Source organism: Apaloderma vittatum, unplaced genomic scaffold, assembly GCF_000703405.1.
Source record: "Apaloderma vittatum isolate BGI_N311 unplaced genomic scaffold, ASM70340v1 scaffold18178, whole genome shotgun sequence".
Taxonomy (NCBI): domain Eukaryota; kingdom Metazoa; phylum Chordata; class Aves; order Trogoniformes; family Trogonidae; genus Apaloderma; species Apaloderma vittatum.
The window spans coordinates 34,198-59,861 of record NW_009730435.1 but is presented as its reverse complement, the minus strand read 5'-3'; the positions used below and the strand labels follow the sequence as shown (position 1 = coordinate 59,861).

The 25,664-nt window shown below is 43.5% G+C and overlaps 1 protein-coding gene across 1 annotated transcript in view; it reads right to left on the bottom strand.

The window, feature by feature from the left end:
- Nucleotides 1-11,493: 11,493 nt before the first annotated feature.
- LATS2 (large tumor suppressor kinase 2) overlaps nt 11,494-25,664 on the bottom strand; it is a 44,446-nt gene continuing 30,275 nt past the window's right edge. The window contains exons 2-7 of the mRNA XM_009874818.1: nt 23,571-23,703; nt 18,231-19,768; nt 14,965-15,547; nt 14,143-14,325; nt 12,761-12,867; nt 11,494-11,991 (exon numbers count right to left, since the gene is read on the bottom strand). Coding sequence (XP_009873120.1) covers nt 11,494-11,991; nt 12,761-12,867; nt 14,143-14,325; nt 14,965-15,547; nt 18,231-19,768; nt 23,571-23,703 — 3,042 coding nt within the window. The remainder of the gene's footprint in view (nt 11,992-12,760; nt 12,868-14,142; nt 14,326-14,964; nt 15,548-18,230; nt 19,769-23,570; nt 23,704-25,664) is intronic.

Sequence of the window (25,664 nt, the reverse complement as noted above, 5' to 3'; positions counted from 1 at the left end):
ACAGTGACTAAATGCTGAGTTCTCTCTATTTAGTTCATGAGGTGATAAAAATCACGAATAAAAAAAAAATCATCATACAGTTAATTTGGTTGTGGCTGTATGAAGACCGGAAAAATGTCTAAAGTGATCAGACTGGAGGTGAGATTCTTGCACTGGGTCAGCAGGTCCCTCAAAGGCTGAGGTGTTCTGGGGGGGACGGTGCTGCGCTGGGGACGAGGCCCGTACCGGATGCTCGTCCTGGGAGATTCAGTTAAACTTTCGGAGTATTTTTCCTCTCCTTGGGTAGTAGAGTGAGAACGTTTAGATCAGCAGGTATTAGGGTTAGCGCTTAATCTGTTGAGACCACCAGAAACTGGTTTGCAAAGGCACGGGTGTTTTTTAATGTCTTTTCACTGGGCTTTAAAAATCGTGTCTCACATTTCTTCTACTTTTGTCTTGGGACGTTTTCCAGTGTCTGCTCTGACAGATTCTGGTATCCCCCTTGTGACCACTTAACTGCTGTTACTCGCTTTAAAAATAAACACGGCCACTAGGGGAAAGATTCTTAATAGAAGCACAGTATGTTCATGTTAATATAAGTACATACCAACTCTGGGCTTCCCAGTGCAAGAGAAAGCCAACTGAACGTCAGGCTACGGAGACTGGAGAAAGCTACGCTATTCTCCCTGGTGTTCTGTAAGCAATTAAAACTCATGCCCACGATTGAGTTTGTGATCCACGGTGTCTCACAGCACAGTGTTTTTCAGTGCCCACAGGAACCGCAGAAGAGCAGAGAGACACAGAAACCACCACTGACTGCAGAAACCCTTCACAGGCAAGCCACTGGTAATTGTAAAGGAACGTACAAACAGTGTGTGGCTTTTGGGGTAGTAGAGGGTATTAGGTTGGGTACAAAACCATTCCACCACTCTGCTCCCAGCACTGAGATAATTCAGTATGTCTTGGTGGTAGAGCATCTCGACAGACGAGCAGTAATTATCTTACCCAAAAGAGGGCAGCAGTTAAATTTCTATGGCCTATTTCATGTTATATAAAAAAAAAATGGTTTTAGAAATAACAAATGTTTCAAGTAGCTCAATAACTGGGAACTGTGCCAAAGCCTGACAGTAGAAGCTGTTATTTTATTGATATTTCACAAAAGGAAGTCAAGCCTGATAGAGTATGTTGACACTCAGAAAATGCAAAGTAACATTTAAATTCTTAGCAAAGAGGTGAAGAAGCTTTATGTAAGAGTGAGACTGTTAATCAGTCATTTAGCTGAAAAGTGAATTTAAATGTATTAGAAAAGAAGGTGGAAAAACAGAGACCTGCAATCTCTTTTGGAACGTTTCCTCCCTGTCCCTTGAACTCCACCTTCTGCCACCGGGGCTGGCCTGTCTGTTGGTGCCCCACAGCTCTGTCTTCTGGTGGAACCACAAAGTTACTCCAAGGCTCGCTAATCATCGCTGTTTTCTTCTTCTCACTGCGTACAGCTGTGCTCCATTTTCTCTGCTGGTTCTCAGCTGCTAGAAAAGAGTTTTTTCTCTTCCAGATAAACTACTTTCCATCTTATTTACTGATCTTTTTCCCCGCTGCTGACTTCCACCCTCTGGCCAGGGGAGCCTCCAGCAGGCCCTGGCCATCCTTGGCCCAGAGGCACAGACTCCTCCGGGTTGGAAGGGGGCCTGCAGGTCTCCAGTCCAACCTCCCGTGCTGAATTCAGACCAGACTGCTTAGGACAGGCTAAGGTCACCTCAAGGTGTCTTACGGCTGAGGGGGAGCAGGAACCAAAGCTGGAATGTGCTGGAAGCAATTTACTGCTCTTTGGCAGAATTGCTTATTAAATCAGCTGATTCCCGAACCAGCTGTTAAAAATCCCTCCGAGCAGTCCCCACACTGAGCAATTATAATTTTGCCACTAGGTTTCTCATCCTATGTAGGAGATTTTGAAGTAGACTCAATTTAATACAGACCAAACACAGGAGTAAAGCACTGTAGACACAGCGGCACCGCAATCACGGCAGCTCAGCAGACTGCATCTAGTATGTCACCTCGAAGCTGCTTGAAGTTCTTCATTTTACTGTGACTTTGAGTAATTAGGCTTCAAGGTCATGACTGTATTAATAACCAGAGCCAAGCACAAGGCTGTTAGGAACATGGAATTGGCTTTGCCTGGGGAGCTACATGTGGCAGGGATTGCTCTGGATTGCCATGACTACGTGGGCTTTGTTTTCAGTCAAGGAGCACCAGGAGGTCCCTCTGCAAAAGAGCTACAGCCTGCGGGGACAGGGAAGATGGAGGTGCCCTGGAATGCTGATTCCTGTGCGTGTCATGTGCCACACTCAGCCTCACATCTGCTGGGCACTCCATGTCCTGTGCTCATCTGTGACAGCAAAGACGGAGGCTTGGCTGTCACCCCTGGATGGCTGCATGTCCCCCATACTGTGTCCTTCTGTACCAGTGAGATGGCAGGTCTGGGCTGTGACCATCTGCACTGCTCACCTACTCACTGGCCCTGTGTTAGACTGTCATGGATACTGGGGATGGAAAAACATCCCTGGGGGACGGGACACTAATCCCAGTCAGTGGGGACACAAGCCCATTGGTACCACACAGAAGTCATGCCCTTCCAGTCTGCTCATGGCCTTCAGCTTACCAAATGAAATGGGTTCACATCGCTATATCTTGTTACCTATATTACTTTTTACCTTCCACTGGGAAAGCTGTAAAGCATATCTGGGCTACAGTTCATTTTGAAAACAACAATAACAAACTGTTCCTGCATTTCTGCAAATACACCACCTCTTGGGATGCCAATTTCAGTGTCCACCATTACCCTGAGCTGAATCACAACAGAAAAAATATTACTTACAAATCAGCAGACCACAGCATTTTGATAAACTGGAGCAAACGGTGTGTGTGGCGGTGCCAATCCCTCAGGAGCCTGGGTAAATAAGCTCGTGCCTGCCTCGTGTTGGCACTTCACCAAGTGATGCTTCCCACCGATGGGCTTTGCTGCAGGTGTCAGCTGCTGAGGAGCAAGCCCAGAGGCTCGGCTTAACCTCGCTGCCAGGCAGGGCGTAGGGTCTGCGCTGCTGTCCCCCCACCCCCATGGGAGAGTTGGAGAGTTGGGCAGTGAATAACTTGATGAAATACAAGAAAGTGTAGGGTCCTACATCTGGGCAGGAACGACCTGTTAGAGAGCAGTGGAGGGGAAAGGGACTTGGGGGTCCTGGTGGACAGCAGGGTGACCATAAGCCAGCAACGCGCCCTCATGGCCAAGAAGGCCAATGGCATCCTGGGGAGTATTAGAGGAGGAGTAGCTAGTAAGTCGAGAGAAGGCCTCATGCGCCTCTCCTCTGCCCTGAGCCCCTCTACTCTGCCCTGATGAGGCCACATCTGGAATATTGTGTCCAGTTCTGGGCCTCCCAGTTCAAGAGGGACAGGGAACTGCTGGAGAGAGTCCAGTGCAGAGCCACAAAGATGATGAAGGGAGTGGAACATCTCTCTTATGAGGAAAGGCTGAAGGAGCTGGGTCTCTCTAGTTTGGAGAAAAGCAGACTAAGGGGTGACTTTATTAGTGTTTATATAAAGGTGGAGTGTTATGAGGATGGAGCCAGGCTCTTCTCGGTGGCAAACAATGATAGGACAAGGGTTCCACTTAAATTTGAGAAGAAACTTCTTCTCAGTGAGGGTGATGGAGCACTGGCACAGGCTGCCCAGGGAGGTTGTGGAGTCTCCTTCTCTGGACACGTTCAAAACCCACCTGGACGCCTTCCTGTGTAACATTGTCTAGGTGTTCCTGCTCTGGCAGGGGGATTGGACTAGATGATCTTTTGAGGTCCCTTCCAATCCCTACCATACTGTGATACTGTGATGGGACACCCCCCACTGAAGGACAGTGCAGACACCTGCCCCGTGCATCACAACGTTGGTACCGTGTCTGCCGTGACCCCAATTCCTAGCCCTGGCTGCGATACGGACTGAATTTAAAAAGAGGGCAAGAAGACTGTTGGCATCAGTTACATGGGAGATGGGGGTTTCAATAATTTAGTTTTAATTCCAAGTATTACTTGGATTTGTTTGACCTCTTTTGTTATTTTTAGAGCTAGTTTAAATTGGCAGGTCCTGTTATGCAGGAAATTGAATGTTAAAAAAAATAGTCTTTAGATCTAAATTGGAACACAGGGTTGGAAATTTCCAAGAAATTGTATTTCCAAAAATCTGTTCTGGAAACATCAGAATGACCTAGTCACAGCAGTTCATTTTTATTTTTGTAATTTTGAATATTATCTGTTATATACAATACAAGGTCTTGGCCTTTTTGTTACATTTTTTCTGTGATTTTTTTTGGAAACAGAATATTTTTATCATTATTTTGGAAGTATGACTGTAAATGAACCAGCAAGTTCCCCCAAAATATTTCCATTTTGTCAAACCAGTATTTTCCTATGAGAAGCATTTTCTTTGGGGAAAAAACCAACACACTATGGAATTGAATTTGCCTCATTCTGCTCAGTGACTTGGTCTTCAGTGACACAGAGTTCCCTGAGGGAAATGGCCAGTCCCCACCCGATCCCTGGGAATGGAAAGACTACTTTCTTCTGGGAGATGCTTTTATCTGGATAATTCCTCCAGTATTAAGCATTTGGGGGGCAGAGAAGTGACTTGTGTTGGTGTTCAGGTCCCACTGCACAGCTACAACAAGACGTTCGTTGAGAAATTGAACATGGAAAAGGCCTTACTCACCTGCTGACTACTCATACTTTCCTTCAAGGTCATAGAATGCATTGGGTTGGAAGGGGCCTTTAAAGATCATTTAGTCCAACCTCACTGCAGTGAGCAGGGACACCTTTAATTACATCAGGTGGCTCAGAGCCTCTTCAAGCCTGACCTTGATGGAGCCTCCACCACCTCTTTGGGCAACCTGTGCCAGTGTCTCACCATCCTAATAGTAAAGAACATCTTCCTAATGTCTAATCAAAATCTACCCTGCTCTAGTTTAAAACCATAAGCCCTCATCCTATCACTACATGCCCCTGGTGAACAGCCCCTCCCCAGCTTTCTTGTAGGCCCCCTGCAGGCACTAGAAGGCCACTATAAGGTTTCCCTGGAGCCTTCTGTTCTCTAGGCTGAACAACCCCAACTCTCTCAGCCTGCCCTTGTAGGAGAGGTGCTCTAGCACTTTGATCATTTTTGTGGCCCTCCTCTGGACCTGCTCCAATAGGTCCATGTCCTTTTTGTGTTGGGGGCTCCACAGCTGAATGCAGTGCTCCAGGTGGGATCTCACAAGAAGTGAGTAGAGGGGCAGAATCACCTCGCTTGATCTGCTGCCCACACTTGTTTTGATGCAGCCCAGGTTACAAGTGGCCTTTGCACTGTTGGCTCATGTCCAGCTTTTTGCTTATCAGTGACAGGAAGCTTTTGTGCAGTGCCACAATGCCAAGAAGGAACAACCACCACACAATCCCCACTGCCAAGCTTCTCAGGCTTGGAGATCTGGCTGGTGATATCCATCTCCTGCTCTGCTCAGCCTCAGCCCTTTGCGCTGGGGGAGGACGTACCATCCCTGGAGGCTTTCGCTCCACAAAGCACTGGCTGGCCAGACCTGGCACTGACCATTGAGAGGTCAGGCTGCGGGTCTCCAGAGGTCCCTGCCAACCAGGATTTCTATGGTCCTATTGTTTATTCTCCCCTGGCCCCATCCATAGCAAAAGCAGCTGTAGAGCCAGTCCTGATGCCCACTGTTGTTTCTGTCACTCCCCGTCTAGTGTGGGTCTCTGCAATTTCCACAGTTTCCACCCAAGCGAGTTCCTCCCTTAATAAAACCTCTCTCTGTGGGAGTTTCGTTGTAACATCAGGTTAAATCACGCTCTACGCAGATGCTTTTGAAGTTGTTGTCCTGGAAATCGGTCCTGAATTTTGACTTTTCTTACCTGTTCGATTTCATGTCTAGAAAACCAAAAAAAAACCTCTTACTGGTCCTTCAATGCTGAGCTAAAACCAAATGCTGTAAACAGCTGGTGAACGTACCTGCAAGGTATTGGATGACTGAGCCTTTTGTAAGAATGTGCTGATGAGCATTTGTCCTTGTGATGAGGTCTGAGTAGCAAAGTTAGATGCATAAAAAGTAAATGTGTATTTCTTTCTTTCCTTTTTGATGGTCGTATTATTCAGCACAATCACATGTCATTTTAGTGAAATTAACTACTCTCAGATTGTCAGCAGACCAAAGAAAGCCACAGGCAGACACTGAGCTGAGCTTACTGCTGCTATTAAGGTCAAGAAGGACCCGTGCTATGGAAAGCAATGCTCAGAAAGACACAATAACCCATCAGATCATGAGGCTACCACAAGAAGAGGCTAAGATACTGCCCTCATGAGTGGTGATTTAATTTTCAGGCTTTGCATTACTAAAGAGATCCCATCAGACTTGCCATGTTACTGAGTGACCTGCAGGTTGTTCTTTCCAGCCCAGTTTCCTCTCTGGACACTGAAAGGTGTCAGTGCTCCCTTTGGAAAAGAGCAGAGTGGCGCAGCCAAAAAAAAGGGAAAAAACCCCACCCATAGCTACACATCAGCATAGAAGTAGTAAAAAAAGAAAAGCTTACTTGTAACAAACATTTGTGGGACAGTTGAGGCATCCTTTAGAAGCAGTGAGGAGTTTAGAAGAAAAACTTTACCGTTGGCGGTAAGCACTTCACGGCAGATGACGGGCTGCTCTGTGGCACATGGCCGGGCAAACCAGCAGCAGCAGCGCAGTGAACCATTGCCCTGCTCTCCTTTTAAAGCAGCCCAGGGATGGAGACTCTCTGAGGCAGGACTCTGAGGAGAGCATTGTGTGCTCTGTGCTCCCCAAAAGTGCAGGATAAACATGAGCTGCTGACATACGCGTTCTCCTCCACATCCCGCCTCACCCTCCAGGGGTGACCACTGCACGCTGCAGCAAGGCTGGAACATCTTGAAAGTCCTTTGGCTGGCTGCCACTCACGATTGAACACACAGAGGTGTTTCCCCGTACCTGCGCATACCCCTGGTGTCCCTCATTTCCCCTTTTTCTTACAAGGGTGCCTGGGGCTTTCCCGGGTCATGGAGATCCCGGGATTAAGACAAATGGATGAGGTGTGCCTCACACCTGCTATGTTTTGAGCCCCACTGAAGTTTAACAAATACCAGGGATCGCCCAAGGCCTGCTGCATGAAGCCCCATTCTCTTCACGTATCTAAAAATCAACAGGTGCCAGCCCAAGTAGTTTCCATCTCACAGAACTGAATTAAGGCACCTTCCAAACCTCGAGAGCTGACAAGGCAGGGTATCCATCAGGCCACTGAAATTGCAATTGTCCACTCACCAGGCTCCAGCTTCTGCTGCAGGGCTTTGAGCTACATTGTTGCATTTGCAGAAGGTGACCACAGCATTAGGATCAGATCCTCAGTTTATTTTGCTAAAAAAGAGCCCAGGACTCCATTTCTACCAAATGCCGCTCACTGCTCATTCACCAGTCAGGACAGAAACCAGAAGGCACAACTTCCATGTTCTTGCTGCAGCAGATTTCTTTGCCAGGAAAAACATTTTTACACTTTTTTTTTCCCTCCTGTGTTTTAATGGTTTCTATTTCTATATCATCTATCCCTGAGATTATTTCCTGTGGGAAAAATTTAATATTTTTAATTCCAATAATAATTTTAGTAACAGTTGACATTTTCTGCCAATGTTTCTGCATTTTGGCGTAGAACCAAATTTTATATTCTAAATTCCTCCTCTCATTACAGTTTCTGTAGGGGAGTTTTTAAGGCACATTGTTGCCAGAGAAGGCAGTTATTGTTTTGACATTTTACCACCCAGAGAAGTTGTGGATACTCCCTCCCTAGAAGTGTTCCAAGGCCAGGCTGGATGAGGCTTTGGGTAACCTGGTCTACTGGGAGATGTCCCTTCCCATGGCAGGACAGTTGGAACTAGATGATCTTTAGGGTCCCTTCCAACCCAAATCATTCTACTTCATATCTCAAAAATTACAGGGAAAATAAGAGAATTTTCTTACATTGATGAGAATAATCTTCCATCAAGTTCCAGACTGTCACCTGATTCCTGCAGTTACCCTCATTCTTCCCTTTCCATTTAAAAGTCAAATACTTCTCTCCTTCATTTAGCTTTCATGGTACTCAAGCGAGGAACCTGGTTATAACTTTCACTGCTAGTTGTTTTGCGTCCAGCTAGAAATAATTTGCTTATCAAGAATTGCTGCTCTGTCTTGGCAAATCTGGCGGTGCTGACGAGTACGGGTATGAAAGGCTGCAGAGGCCCGACCTGTTCCCCTGTCACCGGCACCCGTGCGTTATGAAGTCTCCAACTGGGAAACAGCAATTGCTTGCCTTTTTTGAGGCAATTACTTATACTTCCGTACACACAGGAAGGGGCGTCACTGCGCATACATGCCTCTGCTGAAACCCAGGAACAAAATTTCTGTCTTGCTGAGATTGGTGGCAGATTCAACCTTGACATAATTTAGGATTACAGGTCAACCATCACCTGTGGCCTTAACTGAGAATGTTACTTCAGAATTAATAAAGTCATATTAGGTCAGGAATAAATACATCTGAGGGCTGATTGTTTTTTTATAAGAGATCTTTTTATATATATACAAACATTGAATTGACAAAATTCCTTAAAAGATGATACTAGATGTTTTTTGCAGCAAGTTCAGCAGAACCAAGAATGCTTAGACCCAGCCTCAATATTGTTTACTTACTCAAATTTCCTAAAATTTACTTCAAGTTTCCGTTTACCCCTGAAATGTCTGCAAAGGATGTCAGCCTTCCGGAGACAGCGCCTGGTAAGCTCGAAAGATTTGTTTTTCAGAACAGGTCTCTCTTAGGTGAAATGGGAGTTGGCTTCTGTTCCCTGCAGCACAGACTTTTAATGAGTAATATAGTCACTGTGGAAGCATCTGTTTCCTTCTGGGCTAGTTTCTCTTGTTTTGCTTAGTTGCAAAGGTTCTGTATTTGCAGGTGAATAATTTACATTTTAGAAATACAGCAGAGGCAGTGGAGGGGGCAGGCACCGGGGCTGTGTGGTTGCCTTGTCAGAGCCACCACTGCAGAGAAAGTTGAATTTTATGTCATTTACTGACCCCCGTCACGCCAAAGCAAGTTTTACCTGGGAATCCTCCCTGACCCTTATTCTCAAGGGCCATGAGGACAGAAGAAATTGTCTTAGGGTACCCAGAGAACACACCTCGAATGCTGCAGGAGAGGTGACGTTTGTGTCTCAAACCTGTCACTAACATTACAAAACCAAATCCATTAAAAATCCTGCCTTAAAAGAGGCAGAAATTGGCCTTTCTTAAGAATACATAACACATTTTAAAGTTTGATTCAGATTTTTAATAAATTGTGCCAGTAGAAGCTTTCAAAGGCAATGATATATCAATAAATAACAGTTAAATTGAGTTCCTGAGAAAGAACCTACCACATGAAAGAATGTCAGGAAGATGTAAATAACAAAAAAATGGCATTGCTATATAAAAAAGCAGTAATACTGAATCTTACATGAACTGTCACAACACAAGCACTGCATACCTTGGAACATTCCTTTCATACAAATGTAAACAAATACACTATCATTTTCTTTTAGTTTAGACTGATGAATTTATATGTTGTTGCTTAGATATCTAAACAATGGATACGATAGGATATGCTAAAACATTAAGGAATAATATGTGGAATAATATACGGAAAAAAATAATGAAGCTCCAGATTTAAAAAATAAAATAAAGCAAAAACACGTTAAAGGAGTGTTTTCCTCAAGTGTTATTAAGTCAATCACTTTAAACAGGACTGTTACACTAATCTGAATTAAGGATTTTTGTGTGTGTTTACTTATTTAGTTATATATAATATATATGCAAATATGTATGGCTTAATTATCTTTAGTATTCTGATATCGCCTTGAATAATTCTCACTTATACATATAAGAAAAATGCATATTGTAACGCAGTTAAGAATTGATATTTCAAAGTATGCCTATAATTTGACAGGAACGAAGGACTATCGTGCTCCATCACAGCAATACCTTTACCTACGGCCAACAGGACAAAACGACCTATGAACAGTGCCAACATTTCCAGATGTCAAACGCCTAAAACATCAGGATCCCAAATGGATACACGGCCAGTCGCGCGCAGGGACCTGACGTCGGGAAAAGCCACATACCTCCGAGTTCCATAGCTGCCCGTGGAGCTACACGCACTCAACGTCAGATCTCGATGTGCTACGGGAGCGCAGGGTTGGACGTTCTGTTTTGAAGACGCCGAGCTACGCCCGTTGGTACTGGCGCTCTGCACTGCTGCTAATATTTCAGAGTGGTCACTGTGCTGCACGCAACGTGAATAAAGCCTGATCTAAGACTGTCGCCACAAATCAGCCTCGTAATCATGGTCTTGCTATTGATCCTTTGTGGGGAAACGTGTGTGTGCTGGTGATACTCACTGACTTAAAATGATCTGTTAGGTCAGACCACCAAAATTCACTATTCGGTTATAACCTTTGCAATCCGTTTTACAAAATTAATATTGGATACAATCATAAGAGGAAACCATCCACACAATACATTATCAACACACGGTTTAAAACGGTCTAATTTTAGACCCTTAGTAAAAACGGATCCACAGGACCTGCCTGTGAATGGCAAGAAAAGGCCATTTCAAATAGAAAAACACTGCTCATGCAACATTCCTCACACACTAGACAATGAAATCACACCCAAATTGCCACTTGCTCACACTTTCTATTACACTCCAATAAGCAGAAGGAAATAAAGCAGCTTTAAGGTTATGTCACAATTTTGAAATGTGGAAAATATATATAATAAACAAAAATCACGGTGCGAATACAATGGCATCAGTAAATTCAGGAAATTAGAGAGCAGTTTTCTTTTTTTTTCCATTTTTCTTATTTTTTTTCTTTCTTACATTATTGCACAGAGACCTTTCATCACATGTTCTTCAGCTTTATGCATTTTCCTAAATGTGAAATAAGTGCTATGGATAAAATAGAAATGTAGAAAAGAAGAACAGCAGCATGATTTGTCAAAGTTAATCCCTATAATTTAGTAGGAAAAAAACCCTGCTATAAACAAAATATAAGTGCTCTTTATTCATTTAAAAAATAACGCTGACAGTTGCAGAAGTCTGTAAATGTTAATCTGAGTAAGGGGATGCTGACCTCAAATAAAAATAGGCCTAGAAATGATAAGACTGCTGGCCTCGCAGATTTTGGTGAAGGCCAGGATTTCAAGTGTAATTATCGACAAAGTTATTTACAGTAAAACTGACCTGAACTTTCACGAGTGCCACTTTTAGGACCTGGCTCTACAAGCTTCTGACACCTCAGAGTAGCTCCAGCCTCAGCTGAAGTTACACCGGAGCACGCACTGCAGGATCAGCTCCTAAAGGATCAGTTAAAGGCGCTATTGGATTTGAGATTAGTCTTATCTGGAGTATTCTATACAATAATTTACACATATACAGGCTGACAAGCTCCGGTCTGATCCACAGCACCTTTGTCTTCTCCGTCAGATTTCTCAGACTGGCCAACTTCCATTATTCCAGAAGGTTTGGGATACCTGAACGGATACCCGTTGTCATCGAAGAACCTTCGGAAAGTAAACTCGTAAAAGGCATGTTCTGTGTGTTTGCTATTGGAAGAGGCTAGCGGATCCCATGCCCTGGTGCTGTCACCACTAGCATCGTTCCAAGGACTTTCTTCTTCTACCGGATCAAAATTTGAAGTGTCCATTGGATGGCTGATCTTTGGAACATATGGAGCTGGCTGCCTACGGATATCGGTGGAGAAGTCCATGGAGCGAAAGAAAGAATGGGCCTTAATGTCATCTGCTCCATTTCTTCCAAGCCTGTCCTCAGCAGCGCAGCAGAGCTTCGTGATGAGATCAGTTGCCTCAGGGCTTAGCTTGATCTGCGAGGGAATGTGCAGCGTGCTTTCCCAATTTATCACCTGGAGGTAAGAAAGGTATGAAAAAACTTCTGATCTTAGAAACTGAATCCTTCCGACTGTCAATCTTAATGGCCCAGAAGTATATGCATACCTAGTCAACTCACAGTCTGCATATTTGTTTTAAAGGTTGAAGAACCCGAAGATTAGATTGCATCAGCCGTTAATAATTACTTCAATGAATCAAGAAACACTGTCAGCTAGCAGATAAAAGGAACAATTCCATTTTTTTAAAAAGGAAAATTCCTTCCTGAATGCTCACATGGTCAGATTTGAGAACAGTCAGTTTTACACATGACTTCATGGAATGACTTCAAAGAATTATTCCATTTCATCTGCAAAACGTAAACTAAGAAAAGCGGTCAGACGATACATCCTGTGTCATAAAAATCTATTCAGTGCTTTACTTTGAAGCACTTTCACTGCCGACCGTAATTATATCACTGGCATATCAGTTTACTCAAATCTGATAGGCACTCTAAGAAATTCAGAGGGATGAACTTGTGCTTAAGAAACAAGAACTGTGCTGAGAAGACTCATGAAATGATAACTATCTATGCAGTTGGAGAAGTCAGTTCTGGTCAGATAATCGGTGTCTTCATTGACTGGGAAAGGATTTGTGCCTGTACAGAACTATTTAAAACCAGCCTTTTGTAACTACTACTTCTTTCACTAGGAAAACAAAAGGGGTTACAGGTCTGTGCATGGAGGAGAAAGGAAGGGAAAAGGTTAACATTTTGATACCACAGATTGGAATTTTGCTTTAACTTACCTTCAGCTGGGTTTCTGTGGGTGTAGGAGCCCGAAAAGGAGGCTGTCCCACTAACATCTCAAAGAGGATCACACCAACACTCCACCAGTCACACAGCTGAGTGTAGCCTGAAAGGCAAGTCAAAAGGTTCTTGTCCACAAAACAAGGAGAAGGTGTATAGAGCTATTGGCAATTAAGCACCAAGACATATAGCAATTAAGTACCAAAACATCCAGTTTTGCCTTTCCTCAGACAAATTATAAAGGACTCCCAATACATCTTCACTATAAAGTTGCTTCTGCTTGCTGACTTAAATTCTCCTGTTGTCAGCAAAGATCCTGTTGTCTGAGAATCTTTCCGAATAAATTTAATTCTCAACAAAAGTGAGAGGTAAAATCATATAATGAGAAAGAATGAAGTTTTTTCGTGCCCTGTCCCACAACTCCATCACTATGCAGCACAGACCGGATCTCAAAGAATAACAAAAAGTGATTGTTTAGTGATTGATGAACCCTGTAGTTTCCACAGAAGTGACATCATGAGTCAGAAAAGCTGCTGTTAAGACACACTCCGTGTCTCTAGAGACAGAAAAAGCTACTGATGACTTTTTGACCAAGTTCCAAGCAGAGGAACAATTTCAGTCTCTTAATTGCTGTGACGACATGAAGGTGTATGTTTGAGATCTCTGAAAAGTAATGGAGGATTTAAACATTTATTTCAATGGAGACTTGTGTCACCACACGATGTAGGGACCAATGTGAAATCATCCAGCTTGAGAAAGATCAGGCTTAGGATCTGGCTTGCAAGACAACTTCGAACATCTGGTCTCCTTACTACAGTGACTGTGTCTGTCCTGCACAGAAAGCCACCAAGTACTGTCTAAATTCCTCAAGCTGGGCTTTGGAATACAGGGTGTCCAGCATAAATTGTGGAAGACTTTTTGTTGGCTTTCCCTGAGATTCTGTCTGGAGGACGTTTCCACAAGTTTACATAATCCATATTTAAGTGGCCCATCCAAATCAGTGATTCAGAACCTTCAGCTGTCTACTCACTGGTCTATGTAAACTTGCTAGTGGTCATAATCACACTCCGTGAGTACAGATAATTCACTTTATACTCAAAAAATATTGCTGCCAACATCATCTGACATGAATTAGCAGCCTCATTCAAAGGCCTCAGGGTGTATACACAGACACACAAAGTATGACCACAACCACTGTCAGCATGGTGATGCTAAACAGTGGAGCATGTAGAGAAATCTGTTCTCCTTAATCCGAGCTGAGTGTTCGTGGCCTTCAGAACAATACTCTTGCAAGGCTGCAAGGTCTATTTAAGGAAAAAACGAAAGAAATATTTCAAACCATCGATGTTCACTTAAACAGGAGGAAAATAAGGTTACCCACCTTTACAAAGCAGGACTTCAGGAGCAATATAATTAGGGGTTCCAACTAACGAGTGGGCTAGACATCTCTGATGCTGCTTCTTAGCTCTTTGTTCCAATGTCTTCAGTCTATCTCCACATCTACAATTGGACACATCATCCCAAAGATCACTGGGCTCCATGCTGTCTTGTCTGATATGGCTCCCTTTTAAATAGGAGAGAAAGTTTACAGTCACGGTCATAAACACAACACACTAAGAGAGAAGTATTTATCTAGATCTAGTTGTGCCATCTCCTACTCTCACTTAAGAGCAGCATTTAAACTTGAAACCCAAGGCATTTCCTTCTGCCCTCCCCTTCGTAACTGGTTTTCCATAACCAGCAAAATGTCTCTCCTCAGCTCAAGAAAGCGTGTTGCCATATGGGCGATACAGAACAAGGGAGCATATTTAGGTTAGCTATACCAATTGTTTATGGTCTTTTTGCCAACAGATACCAACACTCCTCAATGACACACACACACAGGAGGTATGCAGACTACTTTATATCTGTGATTAAACTATTTCAGAACCAAAAGAGACCCTCCAAACAAGTAAAAAAATGAAGAACTGCTGCTACTGCAGCGATCAGCCACGTTACTGATAGGGATTTGAACACTAGTGGAAATAAAGGGCTGGAAACACACTAACTGAATGCATCAGAGACCGACACATCATATTGTCATTGACCATTTGTCAACTCATATATCACCTCTGTTTTCTGAGCTGGCATTTCTGCCAAGTGGTACACTTGTCTGAAAAATACGTGATGCAAAACCATCACAAATAAAGTCTGAGCACACTACCTTTCTGATAGTATTTTGAATTGTGAGTCCACCTGAATCCAGTACACAGTCCAAAGTCAGTCAGTTTGATATGCCCGTCGAGATCTATCAGAATGTTGTCAGGCTTGATGTCTCGGTGAATAAATCCCATTTTGTGCACGCTCTCTATAGCCAAAGTAAGCTCTGCAATATAAAACCTAGCCAGGTGCTCTGGAAAGACCTCCATCCGAATCAGCAGACTCATCATATCCCCACCAGGGATGTAGTCCATCACAAAATATAAGTTGTCTTTATCTTGGAAGGAATAATAGAGTTTAACCACCCATTCATTGTCTGCCTCGGCAAGTATGTCCCTCTCTGCTTTGACGTGAGCCACCTGGTTTCGGTTCAGCACGTCTTTCTTTCGCAGCGTCTTCATGGCGTACAGGGCGTGGGTATCCACTTTGCAGGCCAGGCATACCTCTCCAAACGCACCAATACCCAGAGTCTTGATTTTCACAAACATAGATTTGTCCATTTTGGCCCTTTTAAGTCTGTTGTAGTTGGACTCCTTCTGGTAGAGAATCTTCCTCATTTGTTCTTGTTCTGCTTCGCAAAGGCCGGCCTTTACAAAGGAAAGCAAACCACAAGAACTAGTACTGTTACGTTTCTAGCAAGAGAACAATAAATGAGAATTCCTAAAACACATTTCTCTAAAGAATTAACCAAGAACCAGAAAAGACATATTCATGAGAGATATTGTCCCTGCCTGACTGGTCTGCTTTTCTCATTTGACTGAAAGAAGAGCCATGGGGCAATACTGCCAGAGAATATAACACAACAAGCCTGATTAAGGGATTTGGTTTACACCTTTCAAGTGTGTGCTTTGCCACAGCACTCCACTACCTGTATCACAGAATTGCCCAGATTGGAAAAGACCTTTAAGATTATCGCGTCCAATCATTAACCTAACACTGACAAGTTCCTGACTAACCCATCATGCATGCATAACGTACATGTTGCAGTACATCTTAACTTAAGCTGAAATTTAAACCCTTAAATGTAGATGCAGCACTCCACTTGGTTCACGAATGGTTCTCCAGGGCAACTCACATTAACAGTTCCTCCCCAGAGTGGTGTGTGACTGCTGGATTTTGTGTTGCAATTAATAAGCTGACTTTGACCTACACAATCCAAAGTGCCCTGGGAACCTTCTTTAGAAATTGTTTTTCTTCCTCTGGCATACACAGCCCTCACTCTCAAGGTTTGTAGATCTCCTGACCATCTGTTCTATTTCTCCCTTTTCCCTCTCAAAATCTGTGCATATACCCTCAGGTCTGGCCTCTCCTCAGCACTGCAGCCCAGACCCTGGTGCTATTTCCCACCTAAATGTATTGTTTCCCCTCTGCACTGAAGCTGTGAAAAAGCCGGCTTGTCTACCTCCTGTCCCCAGAGAGTCTCCAAGTAACTGCAAGTAACACTTCACATGGCTGTGGGGAGAGACCTCCCAAAAAAAGGGTGAAACAGCAGTATGCAACCAGACTTTCCCCGTAACTCATGCTCTGCAGCATGCCCCTGCCTTTCTGTGCACCTCATTTCCAAAATCCTGAATTAACTGGCATCAGCTGAATCACACTGAGGGGAAGACTAGTGCCTGGTGAGAAGGGGCGATGGGGAGGAAGGTAGATGGAGTAGAAGCTGACTGATCAGCAGGCTACAGACCCAAGCATACGCCCACAGGGCTGCTGCTTAAATTGATTAATTTCACATCTGCAGTCTAGGTCTTTAAAAATGAACGTGGGCAGCCAGACTACGTGGTGAGATCTCCACGGTATAAAAATGAAATCTGTACAAATAAAGGATGGAGGAGGTCTGCAGAAACCTGCAGAACAGGTAGGATCAGTTTTCAGACTGAAGGCAACAGCCAGATCAAAACAAGTAATACTGTTTTTAAAATGTAAGGCAAGTATATCAATACATAATAAGTGTTTACTGTTTTTAAATAATTAGCGTGCTGTGTTCTTGGTTAATTCTAGAATAATGCGATGTTCTGATAGCCAAAATCCCCTGAGTGTGTTATTCTAGCCAGTGATGAGGTTGCTATGGGAAGGAGTTGTTTTTGTTTATAGCTGAATTATCTCTGAGTTATGAAGTGAGGGAAAGCTGAGGAGTCAGAAGAGAAGAACTAATGCAATTAGCTGCTGATTTGCTTCTCTAGAGATCATTCTCTATCTCAATCACAGAAAAATATTCAGTAAATCTAAGCAGTGCAACACAAGCAAGTGCAACACAATCTGTACTTGCAGTGAGGACAAGCTATTAACTGTCACTATAATGCCAACCTTTCAAGAGATTTTAAAAGCATATTCATTCAATTTTAACCTCAACAAACAAACTGCTGAGTTTTCTGGAGCAATGTAAGCATCAAATTAATTGACTCTGGAAATTGATTGTGCTAGAGAAAATCATGTAGTTAATTATTATCCATTATGTGTTAATAACAGCTTTCCTTAGAGTTTGTCCTTAAATATAAAAGTAGACTAGTCATATTCTAGTCATGCCTGGGAAAAAAGCCTCTTTCACATTTAAAAATTACAAACAGATCCACCAGAGCAACCATCAGAACTCGGCAGCTTTGTTTTAAGCAGCCCTATCAGTGAATCAGCTTAGGTTTGAGGGCTACAATTAGGCATGAAGGAAATTCACCCAAAGTGCACCTCCCTGAGACCTGCTTCGAGACCAGGTTCCAGCAAGGGTCCTGAGATCAGTTCAGGCTGGCCAAGGTATGATTACTTGCACAAAATTATTACTTATAGGTGTTCAACAGACAACTTCCAGTCAAGTATTACATATTAATCAGAAAACACGGCAAAATTATTATATTGCCAAGCTGAACCACAGCTCTGGCGAATGAGTGGCTATCATGGAACAGGGAGGAAGAACTGGAGCAAAGGGAAAACCTTTTTCAGGGTTTTGCAAGAGCTGTCAAAGCATTGCCAGGGTTACCTCGGCCCCAAACCTAGCTTCTGAGTTTTTGCCTAAGCAAACTCAATACCTTCCTACTATGGGAGGTTTTGCTTCATTTTACCTTTCTGGTATGAAGATGTATTACTTCACATCTCAGGTTTTTCAAACAGCCTTCCAGATCTGCATCTGCACTTCTAAGTGAAAACAGTCTGCTCTAGGGATGTGTTGGATACCTACCACTTTCAGTGGAGTCTGCCTTTATAAACTTTTTGACTGATTAAAAATAGTAATAATCAATTTGACCCCATTAGCTTTTATTATAACAAAACAAGGAGAATTACTTTAGCCATTTCTTGCTCCAATTGTAATCTTCTGTTAATTTTTTGCTGGTAGGTCTTTATGACATTTTCTACATGCTGTTCCATGTAGAACTTGAAGGCGAAAGGCGAGTAGCTCTTTATTCGGGATTCTCGCTTTTCCTCATCTTTACCATTTTTTCGCACAGGCACCGGCGACGTTTGAATCTGCTTTTTATCCTTGCTTGGTTTTTCAGCTTTAGCGTTCTTGCTGCTTTTATCGTTTCGCTCACTGTTCTCCTCGGCCTTATTGCACGTTGAATTGGGGGCTACACGGAGAGTCTGCTCCATGCCCATGCACAAGCAGTTGATATCAAACTGCTCAGAGCTACCGGGAAGGAGTAAATGTTTGGGATACGGTGGTGGCGGACACCGCAGTTCCTGGTTACCGTAATCCACGTCTAGCTGATAGGCAGTAGCTGCTCCAACGGGTGGCAAGTGCTGCTCGATGATCTCCAAGCCATCCACAGCTGGTGCCTGCGCAGGTAACCAGCCAGGATGGGAAGGTCCCACCGCGGTCTGAGGCTCAGGTCTCATCACTCGCATGCTCTTCACTGGCTGCAGAATATGAGCAGACGTGACTGCCGTGATTGTATTTGGAGATGTAATTGAAGGATCAGGTTTTCCTGGAGGAACCTGTCTTATAGACACTGTCACTTGTGGCTGTTGCTGGTGGTTGTTAAAGGAGTTTGTTCGGCTCGGCACTGTGGCATCAGGTCTGAAGGATATATGTTGCCGTGGAGATGTTTCTATTCCTGGATTTTGTAAAGAATCTCGGCGTGACGGCGGTGCTGCCTGCCACTGTTGAACTTGAGGATTATTCATGTCATAGAGGTCCATGTTTAGGCTATTTCTAGACGGAGTTAATAGATTTTGTGGCGGACTGTCTGAAAAATCATTTGCAAAGGCTGGGCCTCTGGATATCACATGCATTTGATGAGAAGAAGGGCTTGTCTGTTTGTGATGAGAATGTGATATGTACAGGCTTGCCGGTGCCTGCTGAAATGCATGACCAGTGTTATTCTGAACAACTGCCCCTTTATTTGGGAGATTGGAGTATCCTCCCTCCTGCTGCATCTTGTTTTGGAAGGACGGACTCCGCTGAACACCATAGCCCATAGGTTCTCCCTGCACCATCATGTGCTGCCTGCTGTAATGTTGGCTGTTGGAACCATGAGATGCCTGCAGCTGCAAGGCTTGACTGCTGTGATTAGCCACTGGATAATTAATCACAGAAGACTCAATATTTGCAGGGTATGTTTTCTGCTGATGGCTTGCTGGTGTGCTGTGAGTGCCTACTCCAGAGGGTCGCTGTACAGGTGCGTTCATAGCTGCGGACTGTGAAGTAGAGATTAAATAGTCCATGTATGGCCTTGGAACTTCAGGAAGCATATTAGCACCTTCTGCTCCAAAGCCTGTCCCTTCATAGGCTGTATTACCGATCTGATGGTAGGACGGAAAAGATTCAGTTGATCCTTCAAAGCTTGGCCTGCGGGTTACATTATTTGGCACAATACCCTTTCCTTTATAAAAAGAACACAGAAGAATGTTACAAAACAGTTCAGGTGAATCAATTACTTTGCATTACTCATCCACGTATACAGACAGACACACACACATGCACACTGAGTTAGTGTTATAAAAACACCTTCCAAAATCTAAATTAAGCGCTCAGAACACTGGAAGTTATAGGTGCCAAGTATTACTACTGATAACAAGCTACTGGCCCACACCACTGCTCATGCCAGGAATCATCAGGGAGTCCTATCAAATCATGAAAATAGAAGCACACATTCCTTAACTATGAAATCATCGATTACACTACAGCCTGTTTTTTAAAGCTGGACCAGTATTACCAGTCATTACAGACACGAGGAAGCTACAGAGCAGGGGGTTAAGTACGGCACCAATGGGAGAAAAAAAGCTCCCGGAAGGACTGTCGGTACAACTTAAAGTTGACATTGTTATAGCTGTCATCACATAGTCCACATCTTCTGTACAGTGAGCTCACTGCTCATGCTGAGATCTGTTTACATGTCTCTCTTCCATCGTTCTCCTCAAAAATTCTTGTCTCCCTCTCCTTTTTTTACAACAAAGTAAAAAAAGTCTTTCCAATGTGTTGGACCCAGAGTATCCCCTCATATTTACTCATCTTCCGTCTGTTTGGAAGGCAAACCTTTCAGGGTGTCAACACATTCATCTTAGCTTGAAGAATGTACAGAGACAAGATAGCAGCATTCCTACACTGGAAGCGTTAATGGCACTTTTCGTCAGTTCTTTGATCTGAGCACAAACTGCAGGTGCATAAAGCACTGGCTGTCCTAATAAGATAAGGGGAGACTCCGTGCTGTCGCTGTTTGTTTTTTTTTTGTTCCCCTTCTGGTTCTTTAGCTTTCACAAATCACAAGGCTCAGCCTGTTTATGCCATAACAATTCCCTTTTAAAATCTTGGCTTCACAAGGTCTGCAAGAACGATCATATAGAGCAAACAGGTTTGAGCACTGGGTTGCAAGCTTTGCCAATTATTTGCATTACAGCGTGTCCCAGCAGGGCCAGCAGCAGCACACCTGAGCATAGCTGCCTACTCCTCATCTGGACACACACGTCCTGCTCGATACAGACACACAAGGATGTGCACGTGATTAAGAAAGGTCTATGCACCGCTGAAAAGCTACCCCCACACTAAATAACACTTTTACAAGCAATGCAATGTTTCAAAATGGAATCAGGTTGGACAAATACTCAAGTGTTCTTTAAAGTGAAATCTCTAATCAGTAGCTCTTATTCCTGTGATAACACAAGGCCATGTTTACTGAGGTTGTACTTGTACCAGCACTGCTTGACAGCTCATCTCTTGGGACACAGTGAGATGCACCAATGAGGTTGTGTCAATCCACAGCATCTGAAGAAGTGGCTCCTCTGGCCGGGGGGGGGGAGGCAGCCATAAGACCCATCCATCATCTCTGTCAGTAGGACTCATGCTGAACCTCGGGGGCAAACAGATTTTGCTTTTCCCTATTACGAAGGAAATGTGGGCATGAAGGAAAGCAGCAGCAGTACTTGTCGTCCTTTGGGACACATACTTCAGCTGTGCAAGGAATCCCGATGATGTCAAGAGAGCTCAGATGTCCACCTCCTAGATCTGTATACCAGTAAGTGTGTTCTGGTCTGACAGAGGAATATTTGGATTTGTGAAGATACCAAATGTGGTAGTCACAGATGATTTTTTTCCCCACACATTCCTATCCAAGACAGTAACTGTTATGACTATCTCTTGCCTGTGAAGGTTTTAGATCAGAGTGTATTGTTAAGATTAATTGACTATACTCATGGGGTCATCTGGGTTTTTTTACATAATTCTCTGTCATACAGTAATATCTGGTAAGTTTTGAGTCTTGCCAGTACGCTGAAACTCTTGTTAGCTTTACTAGTGAATAACTGGAATTCAAACCCAGAAGATTTAAATGCTCAAACTGCAAATGAAAATTTCCCAATTAGCATTACGTACTTTCTAATCAGCTAGAGGAGACCTGTGCTAGCCTAGCACAAACAATGCCAGATCAAACAAATCAGTATGATTTTGTGGCACCTCATTCAGGCAAACATCAACTGCATGATACTTCAAGTTTTGCAAAAGGTGGATCTTCAGCTCAAAAGGTTAAGTAGTCAAAACAGTTGGATGCATTGGAAGGTTAGGAAAGCAAACACAAATGCAAGACAACCGAGTAATTAAGATGTTAGTCTAGAAAAGTTTTTCAACTCCGTCAGAGGGAATGTACGCTCTTTAGGTCTGGGTGTGTTCTTTCCCTTTAAGGAACAAACCCTTTATAATATAAAGCAAAACACAGTTAAGTAAGTCTGTCAAAGTTATTTTAAATTCTCCTTAAGGCCCAGCTGAGGCCACAGTTGTGCGCATATTAGGACAGAGCTCTCTGTCTCAGCAAACTGGCCGGTATCACTTTGTCTGTCAGGTGGTCATCCTACTCTTGGAAATGTTTTCTTCGGGTTTTCCAGAATTTCCCCAAATAACAAAGCAGGAGGTCCAAGACTGATAAAAACTTCAGCTGAACTGCTCATTACGTAGAACCATCTCCCTTTCCCACCACATTTGAAGCTCCTTTCCGAGAGTGACCATCTGGAAAATGAGGTCCTTCCCCGTTTTCGTCTTCCCTATATGCGGCTACCCTCAGGATCCCCAGGAAAGAAATGGCTTTACTGAAGACCTCCTTCCTGTCCAGAGATTTATCTTTATAAACTGAACAGGCTTTTTCTTCCTCAGCTTTCCTCATTTCTGGACATGCCACTCTATCAACTATGCCAAATTTAACACCCCCTTCCCAACAAAGATCTTCAATTTGACCAAGAGGCAAGAAGGAAGGGGCTGCTGAGAGGACCAAGAGGAGAAATGTGTCATGTGGCAATCAGCTGCAGTCAGTAAATTCAATTTATGACCACACTTGGAGATCTATACTACTGTAATCAGTCTGATGACTGAATGGCTTTGTTAGTTTCAACTAGGCCAACACAGAGAAGATCTTTTAATTCTACACACTGCCACAGACACAAGAGAAGTTCCTTGCCCAACGAAACAGGCCCCTGACAGCACTCTCCAGTCTGCTCACTCTGCCCACCAACCCGTTTGCAGCATGTAACGCTGCGACTACAAAGGTTCAGCCAGTCAGAGGATGGTTACTTGTCTGTTTGGTCAATTTTTGCAACTGAAAGAATGTAAAAGTAACAAACTCTATCCAAATCAGAATGTATCCTAATCCCAGACCAAAAGCATTCTGCAGTGCTGTTGGAAACAGCTCTTGCAAGGCCTTTTGTCAGCTGTGGACTGATGTTTGCTGATGAGGCACACACTAGTTCACACAAAACAGATCTGAAGCATACTAGCAGTAATGAGTGAAAAAGCTTCAGCCAGCTTGGCCCAATCTATTTCTGCAATGTACTTATGAGGATGTTAATATAAATGAATTCCTGGGAAGTTAGCTATCTCACAACTCCACAGCAATTACCTACATACAAGCTTTTACCTCACAGTAAGCTTGAGGTGATAGAGCTGACCTGCACTGAAGGATGAGCAGTTTTCTGTTTAAGAAGGTGGACTACAAACACGCACATGGACAAGTCTTGCAAAGCAGGTGAGGTGTATTCAGGTTCCAGCCCAGCTCACCTTGCAGGGCAATGTTCACTTCACTGTGAACTACCAGACTTCTGGTGAATATCGCCAATCCACCACTCATCAGCAACGACTCTACTTTCAAAACCAGTTTAATGCAAGGAAGAAGAACACAATTTTTAAAAAACCAAGTTCATACTTACCTGGCGAGGTCTGCTTAATTACACGTACTATCTGTTCATTTCTAGGATCCAAGTAGCTCATCTTACTGATATACTCCAGAGCTGCTTCAATACTTCGGCTACCTGTCTGCTTTAGTGCTCGGACAGCCATCTCCTGTATAAAGCAAACAACAATTGAATCACAGTCAGACAAAACGTAAGCACTGTACTGCAGGCTAGAAAGCAGTGTGCGTACTTACATTTACAGAAACATTTTATAATTCACACCAGATCACAGCTGCCTGAAGCCAAACGGACTCATATTTTGAAAACATTTGCATCCCTTATACAACTCAAAAATTAAAAGAAGAAAATAACAAAAACCTACAACCTACCCAGACTCTGGTAATTAAAGAACCACCAAATTGAAACGTGTACTTTAAGATTCCTTAAAATAAACTTTGAATCAGGTCTGGAAAAAGCAGCATAGGTTGACATAGGATGAAATAACCCAAAATATCTAGCTTTTGGTATGTGACAGCATGTCTCCTAGTCACACATCAACACCTTTACCCTTTCACAGATGTCACAAGGAGCTAATGCACCAGGGGTGGATTTCTGCTGACTAGAGTCACGGGGGAAGAAAGCCTGCTGTCTGCAGTACAGCTGGGACATCACTCACCGCCCGTCTGGAAGATGACTATGCACACTGAACTGCAAGTCACACTGTTACTCCTTTTAGCTGTAGTTTATTTGGCATACATCCATCACTGAGAACTTAATATGGGTGCGAGACACACAACATGAAAACTAAAACAGGAGTAAAGATGAATGTTCTAGTTAAACTACTCTAACACAACCATGGTTAGCATCCCCTGCTCTGCAGCCACCAAGTTACACTCTCCTGCAGTTTATTTGTACTTTTACTTACTGCTCTGGTACAAAGAATCCTTTTCAACAATAAATCTAGTCTCTGGCTGCAAAGCAAAATTCACAAATCCTACTAAGGCTGAGTGGTCTTTTATGAAATAATGGAGAAATTGAAGTCCAAAGCTCTAATGCTGAATTCTGCTTTCCGAACTTCACTATCAAAAAGTTAGATACTTAGTAAAAAACAGTTGTTGAGAACACTGATGATCTCCAAAAAGGCAATTCATAAAATAGGCACAACAGGAGATAAATTGAGCTGTGGGGACAGAAGATTAGAAGACTAACTTGAACTGGACTCAGATGGCTCAAGTTAGATGAAACGAAGTCATCAGTACTTGCCTGCAACTGCCAGCATCCTATTACCATAGAATCATAGACTGGCCTAGGCTGGAAGGGACCTTAGAGATCATTTTAATCCAGCCTCCCTGCCACCAGGGACACCACCTCTCGACTACATCAGGCAACACATGGGGACCAAACGGGAATCGAACCCGCGACCTTAGCGTTGTTAGCGCTACGCTCAACTATCCTGCCACTTTACCTCCACTTTCAGGAGAATTCTGTCATTGCTACCTCCCCACTGAGCGCTGAATCAGGTGGAGTTTGTGCCTTCTTGGCTTGCCTAACTGACTGCAGATGTCATGGCTGGGTTGGCACAAACACGATGCTCTCCCATGGGTCAGTTCTGGGCTCTGGCTGGCAGTCAGGCAGCTTCAACACGTGTGCCCCTTCCCCACGTCATCCAGTGCAGAAACCAATTTGATCAGCTCAACCGCAAGTACACGCAACACGTTTGCTAATTGTTTACTTAGCAAGGGAGGATCATCTCAGATGACACTAAGTCACACTTAGCGCAGAGCCACACGCTGGCACTTGGCATTTTGCTTCACTTAGCTCAGTCCCCTCCTACTCCCCTCCAAAATGGCAGCATTTTCTCCATTACTCAGAGGTTCTGCTTGGGGAATAGCTATAGCAAGTTTGAAATTTTTTCATACAATTTATGACTCATAATTCATAGAAAGGCAGTGGTTGGTTTCACATTTCCTATAGCTGAAATATTTCACTGGCATCAACACATTACTAAGGGCAATTTTAAATCAACAGAAAACTATTATGTATGAAGGAAAGAATTTCCCACAATGTTTTTTTCCCTCTCTTTTTTTTCTTCTGGACACATTTCTAAAGTGCTAGCAAATTCACATCTTA